This window comes from Marmota flaviventris, chromosome 6, assembly GCF_047511675.1.
Source record: "Marmota flaviventris isolate mMarFla1 chromosome 6, mMarFla1.hap1, whole genome shotgun sequence".
NCBI classification, from domain to species: domain Eukaryota; kingdom Metazoa; phylum Chordata; class Mammalia; order Rodentia; family Sciuridae; genus Marmota; species Marmota flaviventris.
In genome coordinates this window covers 123143628-123167969 of record NC_092503.1, presented here as the reverse complement: position 1 = coordinate 123167969, position 24342 = coordinate 123143628, and the positions used below count along the sequence as shown (strand labels likewise).

At 43.0% G+C, this 24342-nt stretch overlaps 2 protein-coding genes across 2 annotated transcripts; one reads left to right on the top strand and one right to left on the bottom strand.

Moving 5' to 3' along the window:
* Positions 1 to 455: 455 nt before the first annotated feature.
* Positions 456 to 17284, bottom strand: Ppp1r10 (protein phosphatase 1 regulatory subunit 10). The gene is made up of 20 exons (XM_027923060.2): positions 17262 to 17284; positions 16517 to 17036; positions 10417 to 10534; positions 9661 to 9747; positions 9365 to 9500; positions 8911 to 8962; positions 6887 to 6964; positions 6561 to 6734; positions 6248 to 6353; positions 6036 to 6148; positions 5424 to 5524; positions 5049 to 5196; positions 4670 to 4828; positions 4326 to 4572; positions 3899 to 3962; positions 3578 to 3772; positions 3316 to 3391; positions 2944 to 3057; positions 1984 to 2781; positions 456 to 1716 (listed from the first exon to the last, which is right to left on the bottom strand). The coding sequence occupies exons 3-20, from the start codon at positions 10521 to 10523 to the stop codon at positions 1607 to 1609; spliced, it is 2865 nt and encodes a 954-aa protein (XP_027778861.1). The 5' UTR covers positions 10524 to 10534; positions 16517 to 17036; positions 17262 to 17284; the 3' UTR covers positions 456 to 1606.
* Positions 17285 to 17870: 586 nt separating this feature from the next.
* Mrps18b (mitochondrial ribosomal protein S18B) lies at positions 17871 to 24308 on the top strand. The gene is made up of 7 exons (XM_027923078.3): positions 17871 to 17982; positions 19086 to 19194; positions 19292 to 19389; positions 19533 to 19601; positions 21375 to 21441; positions 22920 to 22979; positions 23760 to 24308. The coding sequence occupies exons 1-7, from the start codon at positions 17905 to 17907 to the stop codon at positions 24053 to 24055; spliced, it is 777 nt and encodes a 258-aa protein (XP_027778879.1). The 5' UTR covers positions 17871 to 17904; the 3' UTR covers positions 24056 to 24308.
* Positions 24309 to 24342: the final 34 nt, after the last annotated feature.

The following is a 24342-nucleotide window of genomic DNA, read 5'->3' as shown; positions in this document are numbered from 1 at the left end:
AAGATATGGAAGGACAACCGTGTTCCTTCAATATTTGATACCAACTCTGTGACTTGAAGGTAGAACAAATGTTAGCTCCAAAGGACTGAAAGAGATTCCATAAATGCTTATAATAATGTATTTAATATTTCTAAAAAGGTATTATCTAGCTGTTTTAAGTACTTAAGGTAGGGGAGAATAATATGGCAGGTTAGAGACACTCAGTACCAACCTGCAGCTACATGAGATTAAACCAAATCATCAGGCCCACATCTGAGAAGCATGCAGCAGCAAAGTGCTGGACTGTAACTGCAATCGGCGACCAGGTGAAGTTCAGAAATACTGGTCCTTGCTGTTCTGATGAAGCCAACAGGCAAATAAATGCCAAGTAACTCCAATCCACCATCTGTTTCTCCACCCCACCCCCCCACCTTTTTTTTTTTTTTTTAATGAACAGAGTCCAAACACAACAGGGGTTAAATAAGCTGCTTCTATTTCCACTGTTTATTATTAATGTACAAAATATACAAAACCAAAAGAAAAAGAAATACTCATCCTCAAATCCATTGTGGCTCTAACCCAAGACCCTGCACAAAACCCAACCAATCCACTGTTTTCATAGAAAACAACTGATGCCAAGACAGGTGAAGGAAAGAACTGGGAAGGGGCAAAAATCATCTTACTGAATCCACCCAGGAAATCACCTGGTGGGGATTCATTCAGAGGTGGCTGACAGGGCAAGATTTTTGGAAGCCTCACACTGACAAGGTTCCAAGTGGGTAAGGAGCAAGCAAACTCCCAAAGGCAGTGCATGTAGTGTGACTGTCAGGCCCAGCATAGTGGGCTTAAGTTGATGAAAAGCTGGTCTCACTGAAGTGTTTTATGAAGTCTCCAGAACAGCAGGTTGGCAGAGGCAGACCGACATCACCAGCCACACCTCTGCCAGATAAAACTTTCACTGGATGGATGCAGATATGAAGTTGCCATCATTGAACCTAGCAGACACATGATGTAAACTTGGGTGTAGAAACAAAAAGTTGTGTCTTGAGACAGAACTCTAAAGCCCAAGTTGGAACAGGAGCGGGGATGGTATATTCCAGAACTCAAATCCAGCTTGATTGAGCCCTCTCAGTGCAGTGGGATACATAATACCCCTACCATCACCCCACCCCATGAGGAATAATGAACTTGGCTGGGATGATTTCCTAAGTGCAGTGGATCCCATGTCTGAGTTCTGTGTGCATGTGGAGGACCCACAATAGGAGAGTAGAGGTGTTCTCCAGGATAACCAGCTTTAGGTTCTCAGGCATTAGGGGTAATACTGGAAAGGGGTTTGGGACACAGGGCAAATCTCCTCATAAAATGAAGCCAACTGGGTCTCCTCTTCAGCAGTCCAGGTTACAGAATGTGTCCAGTCTCTCTCCTCCCAGACTGGAGGAAAATATGTACATCAATGCGCACCAGTGATCAGAAAACCCCCAGGAACCCAAGCAGGTGGGAACTGAGGGGGCCGGCTCCTCATCAGCTGGGGAAGGGGGAAATTGGGCCTCACAGAAGCCATAACAGGGTGGAAGGAGCAAGGCTGCAGTCCACAGGGGGGCATGTGGGTAGGGTAGGCAGGTGGTCCCTAGGGCAGGGGGGGCCCATTGACACCCGGGTGATAGAAGGCACAGTTGTTCTCATAGCGGCAGTTGCCCTTCATCATGAAATGTCGACAGACAGGTCGGTTTGACATATCTGTAGGAAAATGATGGCAAAATGGTCAGATAGGAAATGCCTAAGAGGTCAATGCCACCCTCACTGCCCCAGTTCACAACATTCTAAGGATAATCTCAAAGAGACCACTATATCTTAAGCATTTGGGGGAAAAGGCAGAGGGTAGAAACTGCCATGCATACTGGGAGCCAGAGACAGGGAAACCTCATGTGTTCTGCCTCTCCCCTAACCACCACAAACATGTATGGAACACCAAAACCCACGTGGACAGCAGAGTGTAATCCTTACCTCCTCCATGACTGTGGCCTCCATCGTGCCCTCGGTGGCCTCCTCCCCCATGGCCAGGGCCATCATGGCCACGGTGCTCATGAGGAGGTGGCCCTCGATGGTCATGGCCTCGGTGACCAGGAACATCATGTGGCCGGTGGCCATGGGGTCCCCCGTGTCCAGGGCCTTCATGGGGACGATGTCCACCACTTCCACCCATGCTCCCACCAGGGCCTTCATGCGGGCGATGTCCACCACTGGCACCCATTCCTCCTCCAGGGCCTTCATGGGGGCGATGTCCACTGCCACCACCCATGCCACCGCCAGGGCCTTCATGAGGACGATGTCCACTGCCCATTCCTCCACCAGGGCCTTCATGGGGACGATGACTACTGCCCATTCCTCCACCAGGGCCTTCATGAGGACGATGTCCACTGCCACCACCCATGCCACTGCCAGGGCCTTCATGGGGACGATGTCCACTGCTGCTGCCCATGCTCCCACCGGGGCCTTCATGAGGACGATGCCCACCACCTCCAACCATACCCCCACCCGGGCCCCCTCGTCCATTTGGAGGTCCTCCTCCAGAGCGACCTCCTCTGGCCCCTCGGAACGGAAGTGGTGGTGGTGGTGGCTCATTTCCTCCTCGGCCACCTCGGCCTCTATGATATGGTCCAGGACCTGGTCCTGGACCCCCTCGCATTGGGCCACCCCGCATGGGGTCACCTGGACCATCCCAGAAGGGATCACCACCCCTGGGAGGGGGTGGGGGACCCAGAAGACGTGGACCCACTGGTCCACCAGGGCCTCCATGGGGACCTGTTAAGGAAGAAAAAGAAGGGACAGAATATCAGCTAACTGTCAGTTAGGAACTGTAATCTCCCAATCTAAACTACCTCTCACCTTCTAGTTACTCCTCTACTGTTAACCAGGGTGCAATTAAGCAGATAAGCCCACTTCAACCCCTCACTCACCACCTACCTGGCATAGGTCCCCCAGGCCCAGGGGGGAAGTGCTGCATGCCTTTGGGACCCCCAGGGCCTCCTGGTGGGAAACCATTGGCTATTGGACCAGGACCTAGAAGTCCGTGTGGCACTGTTAATTAAAAAAAAAAAAAAACGGAAAATAGTCAGCAAGAAGATTCTACAAGAATGGTATGGCTTCCCATGTAGGTGTGCCCATCTGACCCTCTTAGACCAACCTGGCAGAGTAACACTCTCCGTCCAGTCTTCCCCTCCCATTTCTTGCCTAGTGGCAATAGCCCTGTGCTTTCCGTGTCTGTGAAACTCTGCTTCCCCCAACTCCACAGTCGGCTTCCTCCCCCAGACCCCTGGGGCTTGCCCTGAAGATTACCCAACATCTGCTTGATCTTGTCTGAATAGTCTGGCTGTTTCAGTAATTCCTCTGAAGGATGACTGTTTGGGCTGCCCTGTGAGGATTAAGAAGGCAAGAGGGAAAAGTCAATAAAATACAAGGGTAACCACTGGTAGAAAAAGAGCTAATATTTAGGAGGTAAAGGGGAAAGACTGGAAGACCTTGGCTAAAGAGAATGAGAGAATCAGAAAAAAAGACTTAGGAGGTTCCATAGGAATTTAAAAAGGAAGAGGGCTCATACCATGATGGAGGTAAGGATCTCCTGGACATTGATGCCTCCTCCTCCAGGCCCCTGGGGGCTCTTCCCAGCACCCATGCTTCCCATAAGATTGGCTAGAACAGGAGGTAGCTTGGAGCCTCCGGCCCCATCAGGTGAGCCACCTGACCCCCCGGGCTCCAGGGTTTCAACATACGGGGTCTCATCCATGGAACATTCCTAACAAGAGGAGAGGCAAAAAAATCATCACTGATGAGAAGGAATGCAGAGATATCTTACATGGAAATCAATGACCATCACAACCTCTGTTGTCACCCACTATCATCATGTACCACTGGCACTTACCTCATCTAGTGGGATGAGTTTAGGAGGTATGGGCTCATAGGGCTCAGGATCAGGCTCATGAGGACTATCAGGAATACCGCAGGCAATGGAAGAGAAAAAAAGAACGATATTTATTTAGGTTTTTGAAGTTCTTTCTAGCTTATAACCCGCCCCCCACCTTTTTTTGGGGCTCAGGGATTGAACCCAGGGACGCTTAACCACTGAGCCACATCCCCAGTCCTTTTGTGTTTTCTGTTTAGAGATAGGGCCTCACTAAGTTGCTGAGGCTGTCTGTGAACTCAAATCCTCCTGCCTAAGCCTCTTGAGCCACTGGGATTACAGGTGTGTATCACTGCACCCAGCTCTACCCACTTCTTAATTTCCAAGGTCATAGTCCCTTTAGCAGTGCAAGCACTCCACATCCCAGGACCTAAACCTCTCTGCTCACCTCTCCTTGTTCAGGAAGAGCTCCTGAAGGATCCCTTTCTCCCGCTCAGCCTGGATGTATCGCTCTTGGCTGTTGCTTCCAGGGGTGACAAGAGGTGAGGGCAGAACCAGGGGCCTAGGGCACACCCAGGGCACCTTCTCTTCCATGTTGTCATGGCTTAGACGGCGGGCCGTCTCAAATGCATGTCGGTCTGACAGTATCTCTCTTTTAGCTGCCTCACCAAAGTCCTTGATTTTGTTTACATTTACTATTGACAAGAGAAAAAAGAGGAGAAAAGTAAACACAACTGAGTCCTTGAAAAATTTCCTATACACATCTATTACACAGGAAACTTGGGGTCTTACCTCGTTCAGTTTCATCCAGTTCAAAATAGAAATATTCTCTCAGTTTGCCCTCCTCAGGCCATGTCACAGTTTTCCTTTTCCTTCCCTTCCGGGTCAGCTGGCTAGGATCTCCAGGGCTTTCTACTGGCTTTGCATCCAGAGCTCCTGGCTCCAAAGAGGCTGGAAGCAGGAGAGGTTTCAGATTCAAATCTTTCCTTTCAGAAAACCCTCAAGGTGCTGGGGTTGTGACTCAGTGGCTCACATGCCTCACACATGCGAGGCACTGGGTTCAATTCTCAGCACCACATATAAATAAATAAATAAAGGTCTATGAACAACTAAAAAAAAAAAAAAAAAGAAAGAAAGAAACCCCTCAAGCCCAAATCAGTTTCCAGATTACCTGTATCCATAAGCTCGGGGACTTCAACAGGTGGCACTGGGGTGCCTGGGCGGTCTATGTCCATTGTCTCAGCAGGGGGCGCTGGTTCTGGGGAAGAAGGTTTGGCTGCACTTGGTTCTGTGCTTGTTTTCCCTTCAAAGGGGCTGGGCTATTATGAAAGAAAAAAAAAAGTTAATGAACTGACAGGAAGCCAAGTTGAAGGCAAAGCAATTAGTCCAGGACCTGAGTAAGATGCCCAACAGTTGCTATAAAGGAACCTTCTGGCTTCTACAGTCCTACTCCCAATCCTCCCCCAACAGCTCCTTGATGCTGTGCCCTTTCTTCCTCTGGATCTTGTGTACTCTGTCACAGAAACTCACTTCTTAGTGCCCATACCTTGGCAGCAGTAGGTGACAGCACCTTCTTCTTCTTTTTAATTTTGATGCCTGGAACAGGCGCAGAATTGAGAGCATCCAGAAATCCCAGGCCCTCCATAGCTATAAAACAAAAGAGCATAGAATGGAATCATCCTTCACAGTCCTATTCAAAGTTTAAGATGAAGATGGGCTGATGGAGACTTTGTGTACACTTAGGTCACAAAAGTTCAAGGTGACCGAGGAACACATGGCAAGAGGGTTCACACAAAAAATTCCTGAGGTTATTTCATCTTTCTTTTGGAAGGTAAGGCATCGCTTTGTGCAGGAATTAGAGCACAGGAAACCATGAAATAAATTCCTGTGAACATGTAAGATCATCCTACAACAAAGTCATGCCTGTGACCAGTCACTGAATGGGAGCATCCCTACCTTATCTCTAACATTACTCCTAAATAACACTAAGAAAACAGAGTCCCAGAGGTGCAAACATTAAAGGACACTAAGAAATCAAAGGCAAGTAAAACAAAACAATAAAGAGGGAAAAAACAAAAAACCTTTCCCTCCTAGGACATTCATTCCCAAGAAAAGAGCATACTCCTAATTCCCAGTGCATTCCCTGTTTCAGACTCACGCTGTGGAGGAATGATCTTCACTTTGATCTCTTTGGTGGCATTGGGTGTTGTGTTGAGGGGCTTATACTTCTTCTCTGCAGGAGGGGCAGCATCTCCTGGAGCAGTCGTGGCGCTATGGGAAGAGGAGTAATCAATAACATTTGATTCACCCCTTCTTTCCACTGTGTGTCCACAGACCCAACTATTTAGAAACCTGCAACAGGGTCCATACCTCTGGCGCTTGAGGGGTATGGGTTTGAGGTTGTACTTGTCGGAAACTACCACGGTGCTGGCGTTCTTCTTCACAGGTACCAAAGATGGTGTCTCCAGCTCTAGTCCTTGGGGAGATAAGTGTTGTTGTCAGTTCAACCCATCTCCTAACACTAACCAATTGTCCTACCCTTCTTCTCAACAATCTTCTCTCAAGTGCCTCCCAGATTCTCCAGTAGACTTCCCTCTTTCATATTACAAATGGAAGTATTCCATGAGGTGACAGCTGTGCACATGCCCCCAGGCCCTCCCTGTGAGGCCAGTCAACATCTTACCAGTGGAACGGAACTTGGCATGACTTGGTGCTGTGGTTCGCAGAGATTTGGGTTTCTCCTTCTTCTTCTCTGGGGCCTCTTCAGCCCGTGTCTCAGCCTTCACCTCAGTCAAAGGTCGTTCAGGAGGAGTGGCTCGACTCTTGCTCTCTTCTTTACGTTTTTTCTTATCTTTCTCTGTCATGGATAAAAAAAAAAAAAAAAAGTAGAAAAGGATTTCATTTGGATTAAGAAAAGACTGTCAGAAGTGGAACTGACAAGGGACACCCGAAGGCCACATCCTAGTGGGAATGAAATTAAAAAAAAGGAATAAAAGACTAAGCACTTACCAGCTGGTTGGGTACTGCTCTGGGAGCGGATGACAGCCATCCAGTCGCTGACAAGGACTGAGGCCAATTTTTGGAGCTCTGTAGGTGAGTAATGTAAATAATTTAGTAATAATTCAGTAGTTTTCCTGGTTAACAGAAAAATGCTATGTTTGAAAAACTACTGGGAAAATATGTGCAATAGAAAAAGTAATCCAGACTTTTAAGAACATGAGATGTCCCAAAAACCAAACTTCTAAAAGATTTTCTAGAGCAAGCTTTTTTCCTAGAACAATTTTTTTTTTTTTTTAAGTTGTAGTTGGACATAATATCTTTATTTTATTTTTATGTGGTGCTGAGGATTGAACCCAGGGCCTCGCACGTGCTAGGCGAGCACTCTACCACTGAGCCACAGTTCCAGCCCCTCCTAGAATGATGTTAATGATAATGGCTTTAAAAAAAAAAAAAAAACAACTCAGGCTAGGGATGTGGCTTGATGGTGGTATAGCACTTGCCTATCAGGTACAAGGACCTAGGTTTGATCTCCACCATGGGGAGTGAGGGGATGGAAAACTAGGGAATACTTCTTCACTTACACCATAATGCGATTTAAAAGCAAACTGGAGGAGGGGGAAGCTGGGGTTGTGGCTCAGTAGCAGAGTGCTTGCCTAGTATATGTGAGGCACTAGGTTCAATTCTCAGCACCGCATATGAATAAAATATGAAATGAATAAAAATAAAAATGAATTAAATAAAGATCCATCAACATCTAAAAAAATTTTTTAAATTAAAAAAAAAGAAAACAGCAAACTAGGACTTTGGAGAGGTGTTCACAGAGCTTTTTTTTCTATAACTAAGAACTTGAAACAGGCGTACATACTCCCTTGACATCCAAGAGGCCAAAACCTCTTACCAGAGGACCTAGCAAACAATTTCCTACAGACAAAGAGCAATCCTGGATTTTTACAAGAATAAGTACAAGAACTGATTACTGCTCTAATAAAATATTGCTCAGCTGGTGGGAAACTACTGATTTGGGGCCTGGGTAGATAACAGAAACAGAGATCTTGAAAGGGAGTGACTTTCTGGAGTCAAGCTTTGTCTTCAAGCCTAAACTATACAGTCCTTGCCATGAACTCTGAAAAAGGAAAGAATCTGTCATTATTAGAACCATGATATATTATAAGAGTCAAGATTTTGCTCACATTCTTTAGGAATATATTTTTATCAGAACTAGTCTATCTATTGTTAGGAAAACAGATGTTGAAGGTCCCAGTATACGCTATATTTATTTACATGAGTAAATGTGTACAATTCACTCTAGAATGACAATACTTCCTCCAAGAATTTTTCTTTTTCCCTATATTAGGGATTGAACCCAAAGCCTCATGCATGCTAGGCAAATGCTCTATTGCCAAGCTACACCTTCAGCCCTTATTTACTTTGAGACAGGGTCTCACTAGGTTTTCCAAGCTTGTCTCAAATGTATAATCCTCCTTTCTCTGGAGTAGCTGGAATTATAAGAATGTGCCATCATCTCACTCTGCTTCCCCCAAGAATTTTAAGTGTATAAATTTTCTACCAAGTGAAAGAATCAGCTATAAGTTGAAGTGTGGCATCTTATCTCATATCCAATAGTAAGGAAATGGATATTTTCATTTGGAATTGAAGATAATGAAGAGGGAGCAAGTTAAGTTAGAATATTTAAATAAATCTTCTTCTTCTTTTTTTTTTTTTTTTGGACTGAGGATTGAACCCAGGGGCCCTTTATCACTGAGCTACATTCTCAGTTCTTTTTAAAAAATTTTTATCATGAGACAGGGTCCACTAAGTTGCTGAGGTTAGCCTCAAACTTGAAATCCTACTGCCTCCTGAGTTGTTGGGATTATAGCTGTGTGCCACTGCTCCTGGTGAGAAATTAAATTCTTGAAGGAAATAGCAAACTAAAGTAGAAAGTAGGCAGGAGTGAAAGACAATCTAAAGATAGGGAGAGAGATGAAGATAATCATATGGAAATAATGGAACAAAGTCCATGACAAGCACCCTACCTTCATCCTCACTTGACTTGCTTAACTGCTTCACCAGTTTGGCGGTGTTATTCTACAAGATATGGGAATAGCAAAAAGGTAAATGCAAGAAGGGAAATAAGTTCACTTAGAGCTAACACCCCTACAAACTTATAATCCCTCCATAGTCCCTTAACAGCGACTAATACAGACTTTGTACCTTTTACAAAAGCTTTATGGACATATTCTTTCTTAATCCAGGACAACCAAGTGAGGTAGGTATGATTATTCCCATTTTATAGACAGATAAACTGAGGTTTAAAGTATCCCAAGCTACACACCTATCAAAGGAGATCAATTCAAACCAAGTCTTCCAATTCTGAACTATTTTTTTCTATCTCACAGGCCCCAACCAACAGCCAAATTAGAGTTGGTATGAGTTTTTCACCTGTCAGGGTAACCCAAAAAAAAGAACCAGGGTTAAGACCAAAGGTACCTGCTTCAGGTGGTCCACAGTGAGTGGTAGGTGCTGCAGGGTCAGCAGAATTTGCTGGAGGAGGGGAATGTTGTTGGTTGTCTTTGAATATGTCAGCCAATTGTTAAGAAGCTTGTAGCCACCAACATCAATAAACCTGCAGGCAGATAGGAATAGAATATAAGTACTTCCTGGGTTTTGGAACTACCACATCCCACAGTCCTGGTCCACCATCAATGACCCCAAGAACCACATGCCTCACCTCCCCTATCTTCTAACTACTTCTTCCCAGGCCAGCCACCCAGATTCCCACTTACTTGACCAGTATTTCTGATGAACGGGTCTGCAGGAGAATGTTCAAATAAGTGCATCGACTCACCATCTTCCGTGCTTCTTTCATCAGGCTGTAGGAAATGAGTTAAGAGTTAGAAAGGTAGCAAGGTCTAGCAAAGAATCTAGCCAGTAGAGTGCCTAAATACTTGTGATAACTGAGTCTTGCTCCAGAGGTGGAGAGTCATACAGGCCTCTAGGAGGATTGGGTGAATCCAGGGTGACATGGAAACCCATGAAAGGATGAGGATGGAAGATAATTCAGGAGGCACTGAATTCTCTGATCTGGGGAGGGGGACATCATTCCTTCCCTAACACACAGTATATATCTGATTCTGCTTCTAGGTGAAAAGTCCAGCCCTCAACAACCATCCCTTTGTGTCTGTCCAAAATGGTTTGTTATATGCTTTTCCCAAGAAAACATGAAAATCTCAAAGAAAATGATATTTAGGGTGAGTGAAAAATGTCCCAAATCAATCAAGAATTCTATCACCAGGCTCCCCTGCTCTCCTAAAGCCATGTCTCCTCTGGATCTATGGATGTCCAAATCTTGGGGGGCCATTATGGCCAGAAACAAAGGAATCATCTTTTCTAATCCCTTATCCTAAAATCACTGGATTTGAATCTTTTTTCACTTATTCTCCTGTCTTCTCTAGGACATTCAGTTCTACTGCCTCAACTGTAGCCATAATACAATGCACAGTATCCTCTACTCATAATTAATCCAAAGGACACAGACTCACCTGAAGATTTTGGAAATCCCATCCACACTCTTGACTTCCCCATCTCGATTCAGGAAGCTATCCAGGCCCTTAAGAAGCTCTTTGGGGTCTATGGGACCTGAACCCATGATTATGGTTTCTAGAGGAAAAAACAAACCCACAGAATAAATGGGTGGCAAGGACAGTTCCAATATGCCATCATTGTATTTGACAAGATACACTAATTACTTAATGGTCACTGAGAAAACTCTTGTCAAGTTAAGCATGGGATTAATACATGATTGAATCAGAAGGCAATTAAAATGGAGGGCTGGGTCGCCCACCTGTCTTTCATTGTTACATCCTTGCTAACACAGCTGGATTTCACTTGATTAGAGGTAAGACTCCAATTCCTGTAACAAGATGCTTAACTTCACAAGGCTTTTATTTTTTGCTGTTAGGATACCTCCCTTAATGACAAAATTGGCCTGAAAGAACTCCAAAGCTTGAACTGGGTCAATCTCAGGTGTTTGGGGTAAATGTCTTGTAAGAGTCAATTCCTTTCTATCTCAACCCTTTAAGAGTCATAATCACCACAAGTGGCAGGATATGTGTCACCTGAAGTACAGGTGACAGAGAAATAAAACATGGAAAGAGAATCCATTCCCCAGAAAATGTGACAGTAGCTCCCAGAAATGTTCACAAATTGATGCATAGGATGTCAAGCAGGTCTTCCTAAACCTTGAATAATGTCACACATTGACCAAACACCTACACAGGTTTTTATTGTTTCCAAGAAAAATATGGCTTATAAAAGCAAAGATGCAAATCTGACCCTCTACTTTCAAAAACCACAACATTGTCCAGGATATTCAAGAAAGGCCTAACCTAAAAAAACTAAAAATCATGGAACTATTAGGACTGCAACAAAGCTAAAGGCTGGAATAATGCTATTAAATTTTAAGCAGCTACTTTAGACCAGGTTGGAAGAGTTAGATAAAAACTAAATACTTATTATGGAAGGGACAGAAGTGTGAAGCAATTTCTAGGCAGAACCAAAGTTCCACAGACATAATTTAAAATCCATATGGTTTTGACTGGTAGTTTTATCATACTACCTCTACAAACACTCGATTCTGGTAGGAAGGGGAAAAGATGACTTTCTGCATCCAGCATCTAGCAGGGTTAACAGGCAACACCGTGGAAGAGTGAAAAGAAATAAATTATTTTACAAAGATGACTATAGTTTGTGCAGTAAAGGGAACAGGTTTCTTGTAAGATAATGCAAATTAGTTCTGTTTGTTCTCAAACAATGAAAAAGCAGCACAACAATCTTTTAGTTTTCCCCCAGAAAATGGTCAGTCAATTTCTAAATGTGTAAGTCCTAACAACCTAGGAAAGCAGCAGCCACAGCAGCAGTGAGGCAGCAGCCCAGAAAGGAAAGGGTAGTAGTACAATCTTGGTTCTGGAGATCATGACCTGTGGACTGAACACAGGGAAAGAACAAATTGTTAAGAAATGTTAAATGGGCAAAACTAGGTTAAATGTGCTGAAGCTGCTGCCCTGGAACCTCCATAAGAACAAGTGAAACCTGAGATCAGAGAAGAGGAAAAAAAAAAAAAGATTCAAGTAGAATTTTGGAAGATTAGTAGAAGTTTGTGGGCTAACTACATGGTAATTCTTACACAAAGAGAGAAGGAAATTTTTTCCATGTAATAAGATTATATGATAATAAATTAGAGATGAATAGATACAAGAAAGGAATACAATAAAGGAATATATAAAAATAAATTTCCCATCTGTTGGGGACTGGAAAAGCTATGAATGGGCTCAGACTAATATCATATGCAAGAGACTAAGAAATTCTTAAAATATTATCTATACATACATACATGAACACCTACCATTAAATCCCAAACCAAAATATGTTCAATTTGATAAAGTCTTGAATTAAACATCACTTCAAACCAGTGCCCCCTGAACACAGCTGACTCCACCAATTCAAAGCCAGAGCTGAGTATACATAAACCTTGGAGAACTCCTCTTTGTATATCCAACTACAAAGCTAAGCCAATAGGCTTGCTACCCCTACTTTGTTCAGGAACTTTAAAAAAAAAAAAAAAAAAAGTCACCTGAAATCAAATGTTCCTTCAATTAACAGGAAGAGAGAATATTAATATTCATTCATAGAAAGAAAAATGGACCAATGAGTATAAAGCTAAACTGTGTTCAGTGCCCTCTGCTGGAAATGGGACCCAGATACTTTAAATTCCCATTTGTATAGAAAAGAATAAAAGATTTAACAGTGAAGGAAGCTAGGAGACAAGACAGAATGTTAGAATATCCATTTCCCACTATTGTATTTTGGAAAAATAACTAAAATTTTGAATTTTGTCTCATGAACATCAATCATGTGATAAAATGTTAAGTGGATTTTCTCATGGTGATTTTTTCTCAAGTAGTTTTTACTCAAAATTAAGGATTCCAAAGTGTCTTAAAATCTAGTTCCCCTACTTTGAAGTCAGCACATTCTGGAAAATATGAAAAGCCCAATATTTCTGACAGTCTTCCAGTCCAGAAGATGACTTGAGGAAGGCAGGAGCAATGACCAAGTCATTCCAGATCTGGGCCTGGAATACAGCTTGAAAATATGTCACTCCAGATTTGGGCCTGGGTCTGTTTCTGGAGCCAGGAATAATCCAGATAAGTCATGTTTTTAATGAGCTGCTAAATTCCTTGAAGGTAACAGGTACATTAAGAGTGGTTAGGTGCAGGAAGCAACCCTCTGGCCTCACTTTACCTTGTCCTAAGTTAGGCTTTCTTTATGGAGGATGTTTCAGGCAGAGGCATGTACTACTGATGCAAAGCACTAGGGAATTTTCTACTTATCAGAGATAAAATTCATGCACCTGCCTCCAAAATGAATCTTACTTCAGGGTTATTATGATTAAGGTGAAAAAAAAAATCCATTTTGGCTAAAGTTATTCCACACCCATCACCAACAAAACAGTACTGAATTGTTTTGGGAAAAAATTCTATGCAAGCCAGAGCACTATCATTTTTTAGTAAGAAGAGTCCCACATTTACATTATGGCCTTAGCACTTTTAGAAATGAAAATGCTGTTCCTTTTCTTTGTTGTTTAGGCATTTCCTAATGGACATCAGTGGACTGAATTATGTCCCTCAGGTGATTCACGAGTTCCTTTCTTCTAAGTGATAGGCCCCTAGCTCTCAGTCATTTTGAAAACCTGGTATGAGCTTATTTGCTTCTCAATAAAGATGTGCAAAATCACATACACCATTTCCACCCACAGGAAAGGATTCCAGAATAGAATTCTGGCCAACTACAAGGATCAGGTTCTCCAAAGTTCTCTGGATAGATCTGATTTCCCTAGTAGGCCTTGCTTCCCATCTCCCATGTTAAGGAAGATCTTCTTTATTAATCCCCTGCTCACTAGAGATCAGGAACCCCAATGGGTGTAATGTTCAGCTCCCAAGTAGGTATGCTGCAGAAGTACATGGCAAACTGCTTTAAAAAAAAAAAAAAAAAAAAAAAAAAAAAAAAGACTGTGGTCAATAGACACATGGAAGAGTCCCTCCCATCCAAACCAGAAATTAAATTTGAGAACCCGAACCCAGCAAAAATTAGCCTTAAGTTTCCCAGGACAATTGTATATTGTATAAAGTGGGTTTTCAATTCTGCCTAGAACCCCTACGTTTCATTACAGGACTTAAAAAAAAAAAAATGAAAGGTATATGGATAGTCTGCTGAAGATTTGACTGAAAAAGTTGGGAAGAGATAAGAAAAGAACTGGACACCCAATATCAGTCTCAGGTAGGGCATGGCTTTCAACATGCACCATTGCAACAGCAACTGCACAAGTTAAAAAAAAAATGAAGAGGACATTATTTTTTCATTAATGCTTCTAAGGAATTTCTTTTTAGAAGGGAAGGAAAAAGAAATTCAAAAAGGTGGTTCTTTGGAAAAAAGAAATGAAGGTTGTGAAATGTAATACCAGAAATGTTTTGCTTACCAGAAACCGTAGCTTGATTCCCCCTGCCTTGAGTTTACAACTGCCGCCTCCTTTCCTAAAGATTCACTTCTCATCCTAGCACCAATGTACAGGAACTAAGCAACTGGAGAACGTGACACAGCACTGAATACAAAGAGTTTATCCCCGAACTGAGAGGTGGGAATAAGGGTGATTTAGAAGAAAAGTCCTGAAAGTACTCACCCTCCCCCCCCCCCACCCCCGCCCAGATTCTCATTACAGAGCATCCAAAAGAGGCCCAAGGACTGATTACTGAGCAAAAATGTCATTAGGCCCCAATTGTCTACTCGAGTTACAAGCCCTTTGTTTTTTGTCCCCAATCCCACACATATATACAAACACACAAGCTCACACACACAACCCCAAAAGCCTCCTAGTCTTCTTAAAGTGCAGCTGAGGTTTGACTGTTTTTCCACTCCTGGAAACTGAAGTGGGGTAAGCTTCCAAGTAGTTGTGATGAATGGAGGAAAAAGTGAAAATAAAAAGCAAAGGGTTGGTTGTTAAAAATATCAACTAGAGCTACCCAAGGAGATGGACAGCCTCAATATCTAATTCCTATAAGCTTTTATCAAAAGATTTTATCTAAACAAGAAAATGTATCTCCCTAGCAGCAATGTGCACAGGAGTCCAGAAGGAATCTGCTCAGGGGTGGAGTTTTGAGAGGGTGGAGAGAGGAGGAAGCAAGCTGATTACATCACCTTTCAATGCTGCTCCTCCCACTAGAACAAGTTTCTAGGGCGGCCCTAAGCTCTGGATGGCAAAAGGAGAAGAAAAACAACAAAGGAGGGACGCCATTTTGTAATGGAGAAGAGGATTCAAAATTAAATTCATTCCAGCTCTGCCGGTAGCTATTACATTATAATACACTCTTAAGTAAAAAATAACAGAAGCCAACCCCCAATCCTGAATAATCTCTGACCTATTTTCAATCAGTAAGAGAATAGTGAAAATAAAAGCAATTAAATTATTTAAAAGAACAATTTTCTGCAAGGAAGAAATGAATCTGCTACCACCGGCCACCCCATCCTCCCTAATAAAGGAAAAGGGGGAGGACTTGGACCCCTCTCAACAAATAGGGTTGAGGTGGGAGGACAGGAGAAAAATGGGTCAAGACACAACCTGCAACGCCGCTTGGAAGACAAAAGGACAAGGAAAGTCGCCATATTGAAGCAGGGAAGAAAAAAAATTCCTTTTAACGACACAAATCTTTTAGAAAGCTAGCATTCAATTGCACTAAATGGCTCTTAAAATTATACTCCTGAATTCCACATTTCCCCACCTTTCCACCCTCTATTTTAACTGTATCCACCCCCCACCAAAAAGTATCAAGTTAAAATGTTAATCACTTTTTTGCTTTTAAATAACCTATGCAAGCTGCAACAATTACAAGACATTTACCTCCCCAACTATTATTGTATGTACTGGTACTAAGATTATATTTTGCCCTGAATTAAGTGTCTTGCAATCTTTATTCATAGATTGCCACCTATCTTAACCATACAATATACCCCAAGCAAATTACATTAAAATTGAGAGGATTTAACAATCATTTTAAGTCATAGCCAGCTGTTATTTCTCTCTGCCCATCTCCTTACCCTGCAATCTTTATGTACAGATTGCTTATTAATCTGGCAAATTGAAAGGCGCCCTGCTTGTCTCACACACAAAGAAGTGGGACTTTTGGGCCACAAGATCCACCATCTTTTGTATGTGAGCTCATTAACCCTTTTGAAGACTGCTAACTAGAGGAAGGTAAACATTCCTCCTTATAAAAAGCAAACACATGCTTTGGCAGTCTGGAAATTGACTGGATTATCAAGGGTTAACCATCAAAATCCTCACTTGCTGGCCCTCCCTCCACCCTCTCCTTGCCTGCAGCAGGGCAGGAAGAGGTAGGTGGTAGGGGAGAGAGAACAAGACTGTTTCAGACCCAAAGGCCCTTTTTAATGGAGATTAAATGACCAGATCGGTCCATCTCCAGCTCTCTATTTGTTCTATGGTCTCATTTCTTCCTCTCATTATTTTTGGTTTCACAACGGGAAACGTTGATTTCTTGTTGCAAGGCTGGTTTTTGAAAATTCGACACTTACTATCCAATTTTTTTGCGACGTCAGCACCTCGGGCTCAGGGGGGAGGGGGTAAAATTTTGGAGAAAAAAAATAAAACAACCAACCAGGACCCAAAACTCAAATTATTTGGGGGGCCTCATTGGATCAAAAAGTCTCTTAAAAAATAAAGGCCAACTCAGTATTCACTCCCCCCCACCCAACTCCATTTAGGGAGGGGGGTCGTAGAAAAAAATTCTGAGTGGAAATCAAAAAAGGAAACGCTGGATGAGTGAAATTGGGTGGGTTTGGGAAGGGAAGGTGGTTGATTATTTTTCAAGTTATGTGGTGACGGTCCTTCGGCCACAGATTTCAAGTCCCAAGCAGCGTGGGCTGGTGGGGTGGGCACGATAGGTGGGTAGGGGCAGAAGACACAAGTGGTTGGGCTGGTGGCTGCTGTTTTCCCTTTCCCCCCTCTCAGGATCCTTTCAAGGACTTAGATGTAGCTGCGGCTTGTTTCTGTTTTCCTCGTGGCAGGCCTGTCTTTCTCCGAGAAAATTCAAACCTGGGATAAAAGGAACACAAGGGAGAAAGATGTAATCAGTACGGATCGCTTTTAACACACTCCAAAGTAGCACTTTTGACGTCCCAAAACATTCTTCCACACCCCATACCAAACAGCCGCTTCATATAGGCCGTGGTTCCCAACCGAACCCACTCCTTTTCCATGAACTACTCCACCGTACTCCGCAAAATTTTGCCCACTAAACGACAAGAAAAACAAACTTACCTCTAAACGAACCCCAGAATGGCGGCTGCCCGCTCGGGCGGAGTCTTTTATACCCGGACGCCGCCCAACGCGCCCAAACGTGCTAGTGAAACGCCCTTGTCGCGAGACATTGTGCGCGAGGCGTGAACGTATTGGTCAACCCGAAAGACAACTCGCCAGCTGATTGGCTATCCTTCCTTCGCCGACGCCAGCCCCTTCCCTCTAGTACCCTCTTCCGCCTCCTTCCTGTCCCCCAGTCTTGTACGCGTGACCAGGGAGCCTAGCACCACCCTTTCCTCTGCTTCTACCACTTCCGCCTTGGACAACATTTCTCACCCCGGGTTGGTAGAAACGAAGGTGCGCATGCGCAATGAAAGAATCCTGGTCAAAATCGACTTCAAAATTATTTAAAAGGCAAAGTCTAAGTATGGAATCTAATAGTTTTAATGATTGGTCCAGGAAAAAAATATTTTTGAAGCCTAATTCGATTGTGACGCAGTTGAAATTAGCGTCTCTAACAAGCCCCCCTCTTACGCTTCCGTCCTGACGCAAACGCGCGCGGTTGCCTTCCGCACTGCGGGATCGCCCTTTGCCCTATCCGCGTCGGTTGTCTGGAGCATGCGCAGTTTCCTTCTCATGCATTCTACGTTGGGCGTACGTCAAGATGGCGGCCGCCGTACTGAACACGCTTGGGAGGCGGTTTCCTATCTTTTCCACTTTCCGAAATGCCAGAGGTGTTCAGGTAACTCCTCAGAGGATATTATGTACAATCCCAATTTAGTTATGCCTTCTCTAGGTGGAAGCTGCACTTCCGAGAATCCACGAGGGGAGACCCACGTTCTTATGTCTCTGCTGTGTAGGCAACACTTCAATTCCGGCAACTCCACCCCTTGCCCGGTATTGCCCGAATCCAGGCTTAAAACCTCGAGTCAGCTGTCATTCTGTTCCCAAATACTATACTTCAGCAATATAACCAGGTGGTGGGATTGATCCTTGGTCGTGTACAATTAGGTATTAACTACGTAAGTAGTATCTAAATCTGTGATGCTCTCGAGTGTCCTCTGATTGAGGGATCGTAATTTCCACCAGCCCGGCTATCTCCCAGTAAAGCCAGGATACATTCTCACGACATAGGGACCAGATTCTCAGCTCTTTATCTTAATAATTTAGTTTCTTATCAAAGCATGCATTCGACCTTAGTTCTGTCCTTGGGATTGAGGTTTCCCTTCAGCCTCACGTACTTACCACCCTGGAGGTTCTTGATAGGGCAGGGCAGTTTCTTGGTGGGACAAGGTGAGAAGCTAGGCTTACCCCGCTGCCACTCCCTAGAGTGGGACTGAGGAATGTTGACAGGACACCACTGAATTAATAGCAGGCCTGGTAGCTTTAAAGCTGGCGTTAGGACTCCAAGTTTGTTTTTTCCCTATGGAATGTTGAACTTCAACATTTTATAAAACTGGGAACTCTGTCTTGCTGTGAGATTGAGTTGAAGACTCAACTTATCCTGTGCATCCCCTTGCCACCACACATCTAACTTCCAAAAGACTGAATATACTCCTTTTTTCTCCCATTAGACCCAACTAATTTCCCATAAGCACAGAGACTTTTTATGTGCCATATTCTAAAATTGTTTTCTTGAATAAGATTGTTTCCTCCTATATTAGCCTCTCAGGATCCAGATAGGGAGAGTAATTGTTGATTTTTGTCAGTTTAATCTCAACAAAATATTTCCTTTCATATATATATTCCTTATAAATTACATTAACATGCATTTGTCCTCTTCCCAAAGTATGATAAAACAGGTGAGTCTTTCTTGAACTCATTTTTTCATCCCTCCCTTTATAGGTTACCCTCCAGACTGTTTGCACCAGTGCCCCCCCTGAAAAAGATTCATTGCCCTCAGTTCCCATTTCCCCTTATGAGAATGAACCCTGGAAATATCTGGACTCAGAAGGTATCCTTAAATGGGGAAAGAGTGGGTCAGGTGGGGCCTGAAGTAAATAGAGACACCCCTACACCCTCACTTAGGAATGACCTCTCTTTCATTTCAGAATACCAGAACCGCTATGGTAATCGCCCAGTCTGGGCTGACTACCGCCGCAACCACAAAGGTGGTATCCCACCCCAGCAAACTCGAAAGACCTGCATTGTGAGTTTCTGAGGGCAGTACCTAGGTGGGATGTGGTGTGAGGGTGGGGGCCATAGGGACCGTAGAAGCAGCCCTTTTTTTTTTTTTTTTTTTTTTGACAAGGCTGTGAACATCCTCCAACTACCAGTTTCTTCTCTCTACAGCGAAAGAATAAAATTGCTGGGAATCCTTGTCCCATCTGCCGGGATCACAATTTGTATGTCGACTTTAGGGTAAGGAGAATATTTGGACTCTCTTTGTAATGCTAAAGAGATTACTATAGGTACACCACACTTCTTCATATTCTGGCACCCCTGCAGTATATGTTGCAGTGACTTTTGCAATATAAAATCATCCCTCTCCAGTTTTTTACCTCTATTATGAATTGGACTAAGAAGGTTTATTCCATGTCCATGAAATTTACAGTATAAATTGGCAGGCAAGAAAAAATTACCTTTTTTAAGACTTATTTTTATATCAGGGATTGAATCCAGTTGCACTTAACCATTGAAACACATCCCCTACCCTTTTTATTTTGTGACAGGGTCTTGCTTTGTTGCTTAGGGCCTTGGTAAATTGCTGAGGCTGACCTCAAACTTCCAGTCCTCCTGCCTCAGCCTCCTGATTTGATGGGATTATAGGTGTGTGGGGCACCACACCTTATAGAAAGGCTTGTTTCTAATAGGAGAACCATGCCCCAAACTTCCTTTATATCTACTATAATTATTAATGACTATATTCACTTACCTTTTTCCTGTGGTTTTCTTTATTTTGTGGTCATGTCAATGTTTAGTGGCATTCTGAGTCCTGGGGCTGGAAGACAGAGATATGAAGAAATGTAAAGAGTCTAGTAGACTATTTTTATTCAGAAAGCCTTCAACACTGAGCAGGACAGGACTTGCTCTTTCAAGAATTTGAAAATATTTTTAAGGGAAAAAAAAAAAGAAAGAAAATATTTTAAGAATGATAACAGGAAAATGCTTTTCTGAGTTTGTAATGAAGATCTTAGAGCCTAAGATGTATGACTGGTTATCAGGGGAGTTGGAGGGCATTTGTGTATCAGTCAGCAAATGGGGGAGTCCAGTTACTCTAATGACCCTTATGACACAGGTTATAGGGCAGTCCCAAATACCTTGCCAGTTTCAATCAGATACAATAGTTTATAAAAAGAGGCATAAATAATTATATAACCAAGACTGAGATTATAGACGGTTCTGCCTACCTGCCATTCCCCAGATTACCTGATTTTTCCTTAAGAATCTAATTTCCTGTAATTGATTTGCTAGTTGTGAGTCATTCTGTGTAATTAAAACATAAATTGGGGCTGGGGTTTTGGCTCAGTGGTAGAGCACTTGCCTAATATGTGTGAAGCACTGGGTTCAATCCTTAGTACCACATGAAAAAAAAAAAAAAACTAAAAGTATTGTGTCCATCTACAACTAAAAGAAAAAGAATTAAATAAAAAAACAAATTGTTCACTTGAATCAAATTGTGAAATATGATATATCAAGAACTATGTAATGTTTTGAACAGCCAACAATAAAAAATTAAAAAAAAAAAAAAACAAATTGTTCTTTGTATGTATGTTATATTCAGTTAGTTTGTTGTTGTATCTCTTAGTCATTTGTATATACTTATTACAGCAGCATTTTCTGGGTGATTTCTGGGACTTCCAGTGAGTCTCCCCAAGTTTTTGCTTGAAGGCTACCTTTAGCAGTTAACTCCTGTAGCTAGGCATGGTGGCCTATAATCCCATAGTAATAACAACAAAACAATAATGTCAAAAATAGAAGTTTGACTTCTGTATCAACCCAGTGACAATATAGGATGTGCATGTGAAACGGTTGAAAGACCAATGAATGGATGAGGCTAAAACTGGGATATGGAAGAGGATAGCATCCAGAGAGACAGAGAGGGGTCGAGGGCATTGGTATGGGTGTGTAAGGATTATGTTCTTTAGTCTTCCCTCTCGTCTTCTCATTTGTTTCTACCATTCTCCCCCACAGAATGTGAAGCTCTTGGAACAGTTTGTCTGTGCCCACACGGGTATCATCTTCCATGCTCCATATACAGGTTAGCCTGTCATCTCTACAACTACCAGAATAGTTTTTCCTTGGGACACTTCTTGTTCATGCAGTTAGATGAGGTATTTGTTTGATGTCTATTACTTCTGGCATACAAAGTATGCTTTTGGAAATCTTGGCTTAATGTGAATATAAGGTGCTAAAACAATTAATTACATGTGGGCAAAATACAGGTTAGGACCTCTGTGAGCAGACTTTATAAATGTAGTTCTTAAAAATTGTTGGGGGCCGGGCTGGGGTTGTGGCTCAGTGGTAGAACACTTGCCTAGCATGCATGAGGCACTGGGTTCCATCCTGGACACCACATAAAAATAAATAAAATAAAGGTTAAAAAGGGGGGGGGGGGGGGCTGGGGTCATGGTTCAGTGGTAGAGCACTTGCTTAGCATGTGTGACGCACTGGGTTCAATCCCCAGTACCAAACAAAAAGTAAATGTTTGTGATGTGTGTGGGTCACATGCCTCCCATTTCAGAGACTCAAGTTTGAGGCTAATCTCAGCAACACCCTCAGCAATATAGTGAGACACTGTTTCAAAATGAAAATTAAAAAAGAGATGTTGCTCAGTGGTAAAACACCCTTGGGTTCAATCCCCACTCCCTAAATAAATAAATAAAAGGTGATTATTTCCTTTATCTAATGTCTCTTCCCAGAAGACTTTTCTCACCACTTGACTGTCACGTAAGTTCTTTTATACCATTGACAAATTAGATTTTCCAGATTTAAAATTATAAGGTTAACAATTTAGGATTATATCTGTTCTCTGACTACAGTTACAGACCAGATCTGGCCCACTACCATGTCCATTTATTTTCTATTATCTACAGTATGAAATCCTGTTTGCTCCCTAGCAACAGTGGCAGAATTGAGTAGCTGAGATGATGACCACAGGATTTGCAGAGCCTAAGATATTTACTGTGTGGTCCTATACCCCCCCCCCCCAAAAAAAAAAAAAATTTGCCAATTCCTGCTTTCAAGCAAGATAAATTTGCAAAGAATAATCTGAACCCACCATTATTGGGGGGTGGCACCATGACCAGTGTTCAGTTTTCCACAGAGCTTTTTATTGCTGTAGAAAGCTAAAGAGACAATTATTGCCACTCTCAAATGATCTTCCCCAGATCTGAAATCACTTCTTGCCTATTGACTCTGAGGATTTTCCAACTCAACCTTTTAACCACAGTTATACATTGAATTATGTACTGTTCTGTGTCATGCAGCCTTTATCATTAAATGGCTTCCCTGTGGTGTCTCGGTATCTTAATTTACTATCCCAGCTCTCAGAGGGGTAGGATTCTTCCCATTAGGCATATGGGGAAACTGAGGCCCAAAGAAGGATTAGGAGAGTGGAGTCATCAGGCAAAACCATATCCTCCAAATCCAGAGCGCTCTATCACCATATAGAAGCAATATGTTCTTTTAGTTACTGTGTCTTATAGAATGAATACCAGGTTATTTTTCTTTTCATAGGAGTCTGTATGAAGCAGCATAAGAAGTTGACCCAGGCCATCCAGAAAGCCAGAGATCACGGTGAGTGTTAAAAGGGGAACAAGGCAGGGCTGGGGTTGTGGCTCAGCAGTAGAGCTCACCTAGCATGTGTGGGACCCTGGGTTCAATCCGCAGCATCACATAAAAATAAATAAAATAAAGGTATTGTGTCCAACTATAATTGAAAAATAAATATTAAAAAAAAAAAAGGAGGGGGGAGACAAGGCAATTTTGTTAGGCAGAGGGAAGGTAATTTAGGCTTAGGGGGTGCTTGTAAGTGTTCCCGCCTCTCCAGGAAGGGAATATTCAACACGTTCTTCTCAAGAGAGTCTTATCCCTTACTCTTATCCCTTGTCAGCTCTGCTGAATCTCTTAACCTTGTCATTTCCCTGTCCCCTTGTCCTTCATCTTTCCTTTCCCTTCTCTCTTATTATTCAGTTGCTGGTCCTATTACCAGAACAAGACCATAGGATGATCTTTGTTTTTGCAATGCTGGGGATTGAACTCAGGGCTTTGCACAAATTAGGCAAGGACTCTACCCATGAGCTATAATCTCAACCCTCATAGGAGGATCTTTGTGTAAATTTCTGGTCATGGACTACATAGTGTTTTGCCCATAGTACTCCTCCCCTAGAATGGATGCAGCTATATAATCCTGGTGTGGGGAAGTCTGCATAGCTTTGCAGTCAAATGCCCAGGCAGTATGTCATCCCTCAGTTGCCACCTTGGCCAGCTAATTTTGTGCAATATACAACATGTATAAATGTACCCAGTGACTAACAAGTTCCTCCCTAATTTTCTTTCTTTTTTTGAATCCGTTAGGTCTCCTCAGTTACCACATTCCTCAGGTTGAACCCCGGGACCTTGACTTCAGTACATCTCATGGAGCTGTGACTTCTACACCACCAGCTCCTACCCTAGTTTCAGGTGACCCTTGGTACCCATGGTACACCTGGAAACAGCCACCAGAAAGAGAACTGTCCCGCCTTCGCCGGCTCTATCAGGGCAATCTCCTAGAAGAAAGTGGCCCCCCACCTGAATCAATGCCTGGGGTGCCCCTGAAACCACCAACTGAAGCCTCCTCCACTGAGCAGACCAGCCCCCATAACATTCCATAGGATTTACAAACTGAGGAGGGAACCTGAGAGATTAGAAGCTAGTGCCTAGGATTATGTGATAGTATGTTACCCTGTTTTGTGACCAGTGGCAGACCCAGGAGTTTTTGAAGGGGAGAAACCCATCTGAGGGTGAGGAAGGGCAGTACAGACTGAATGGGAAACCCCAGCCCCTATATATTATAGATGGGCTCGACTGTTGTGTTTTCAAACTTCTGCCAACTCAGTTTTTCCACAATAAAGCTTTATCTCTGTCTCTGTCTTGCTTTGGGATGAATGCCATTGGGGGC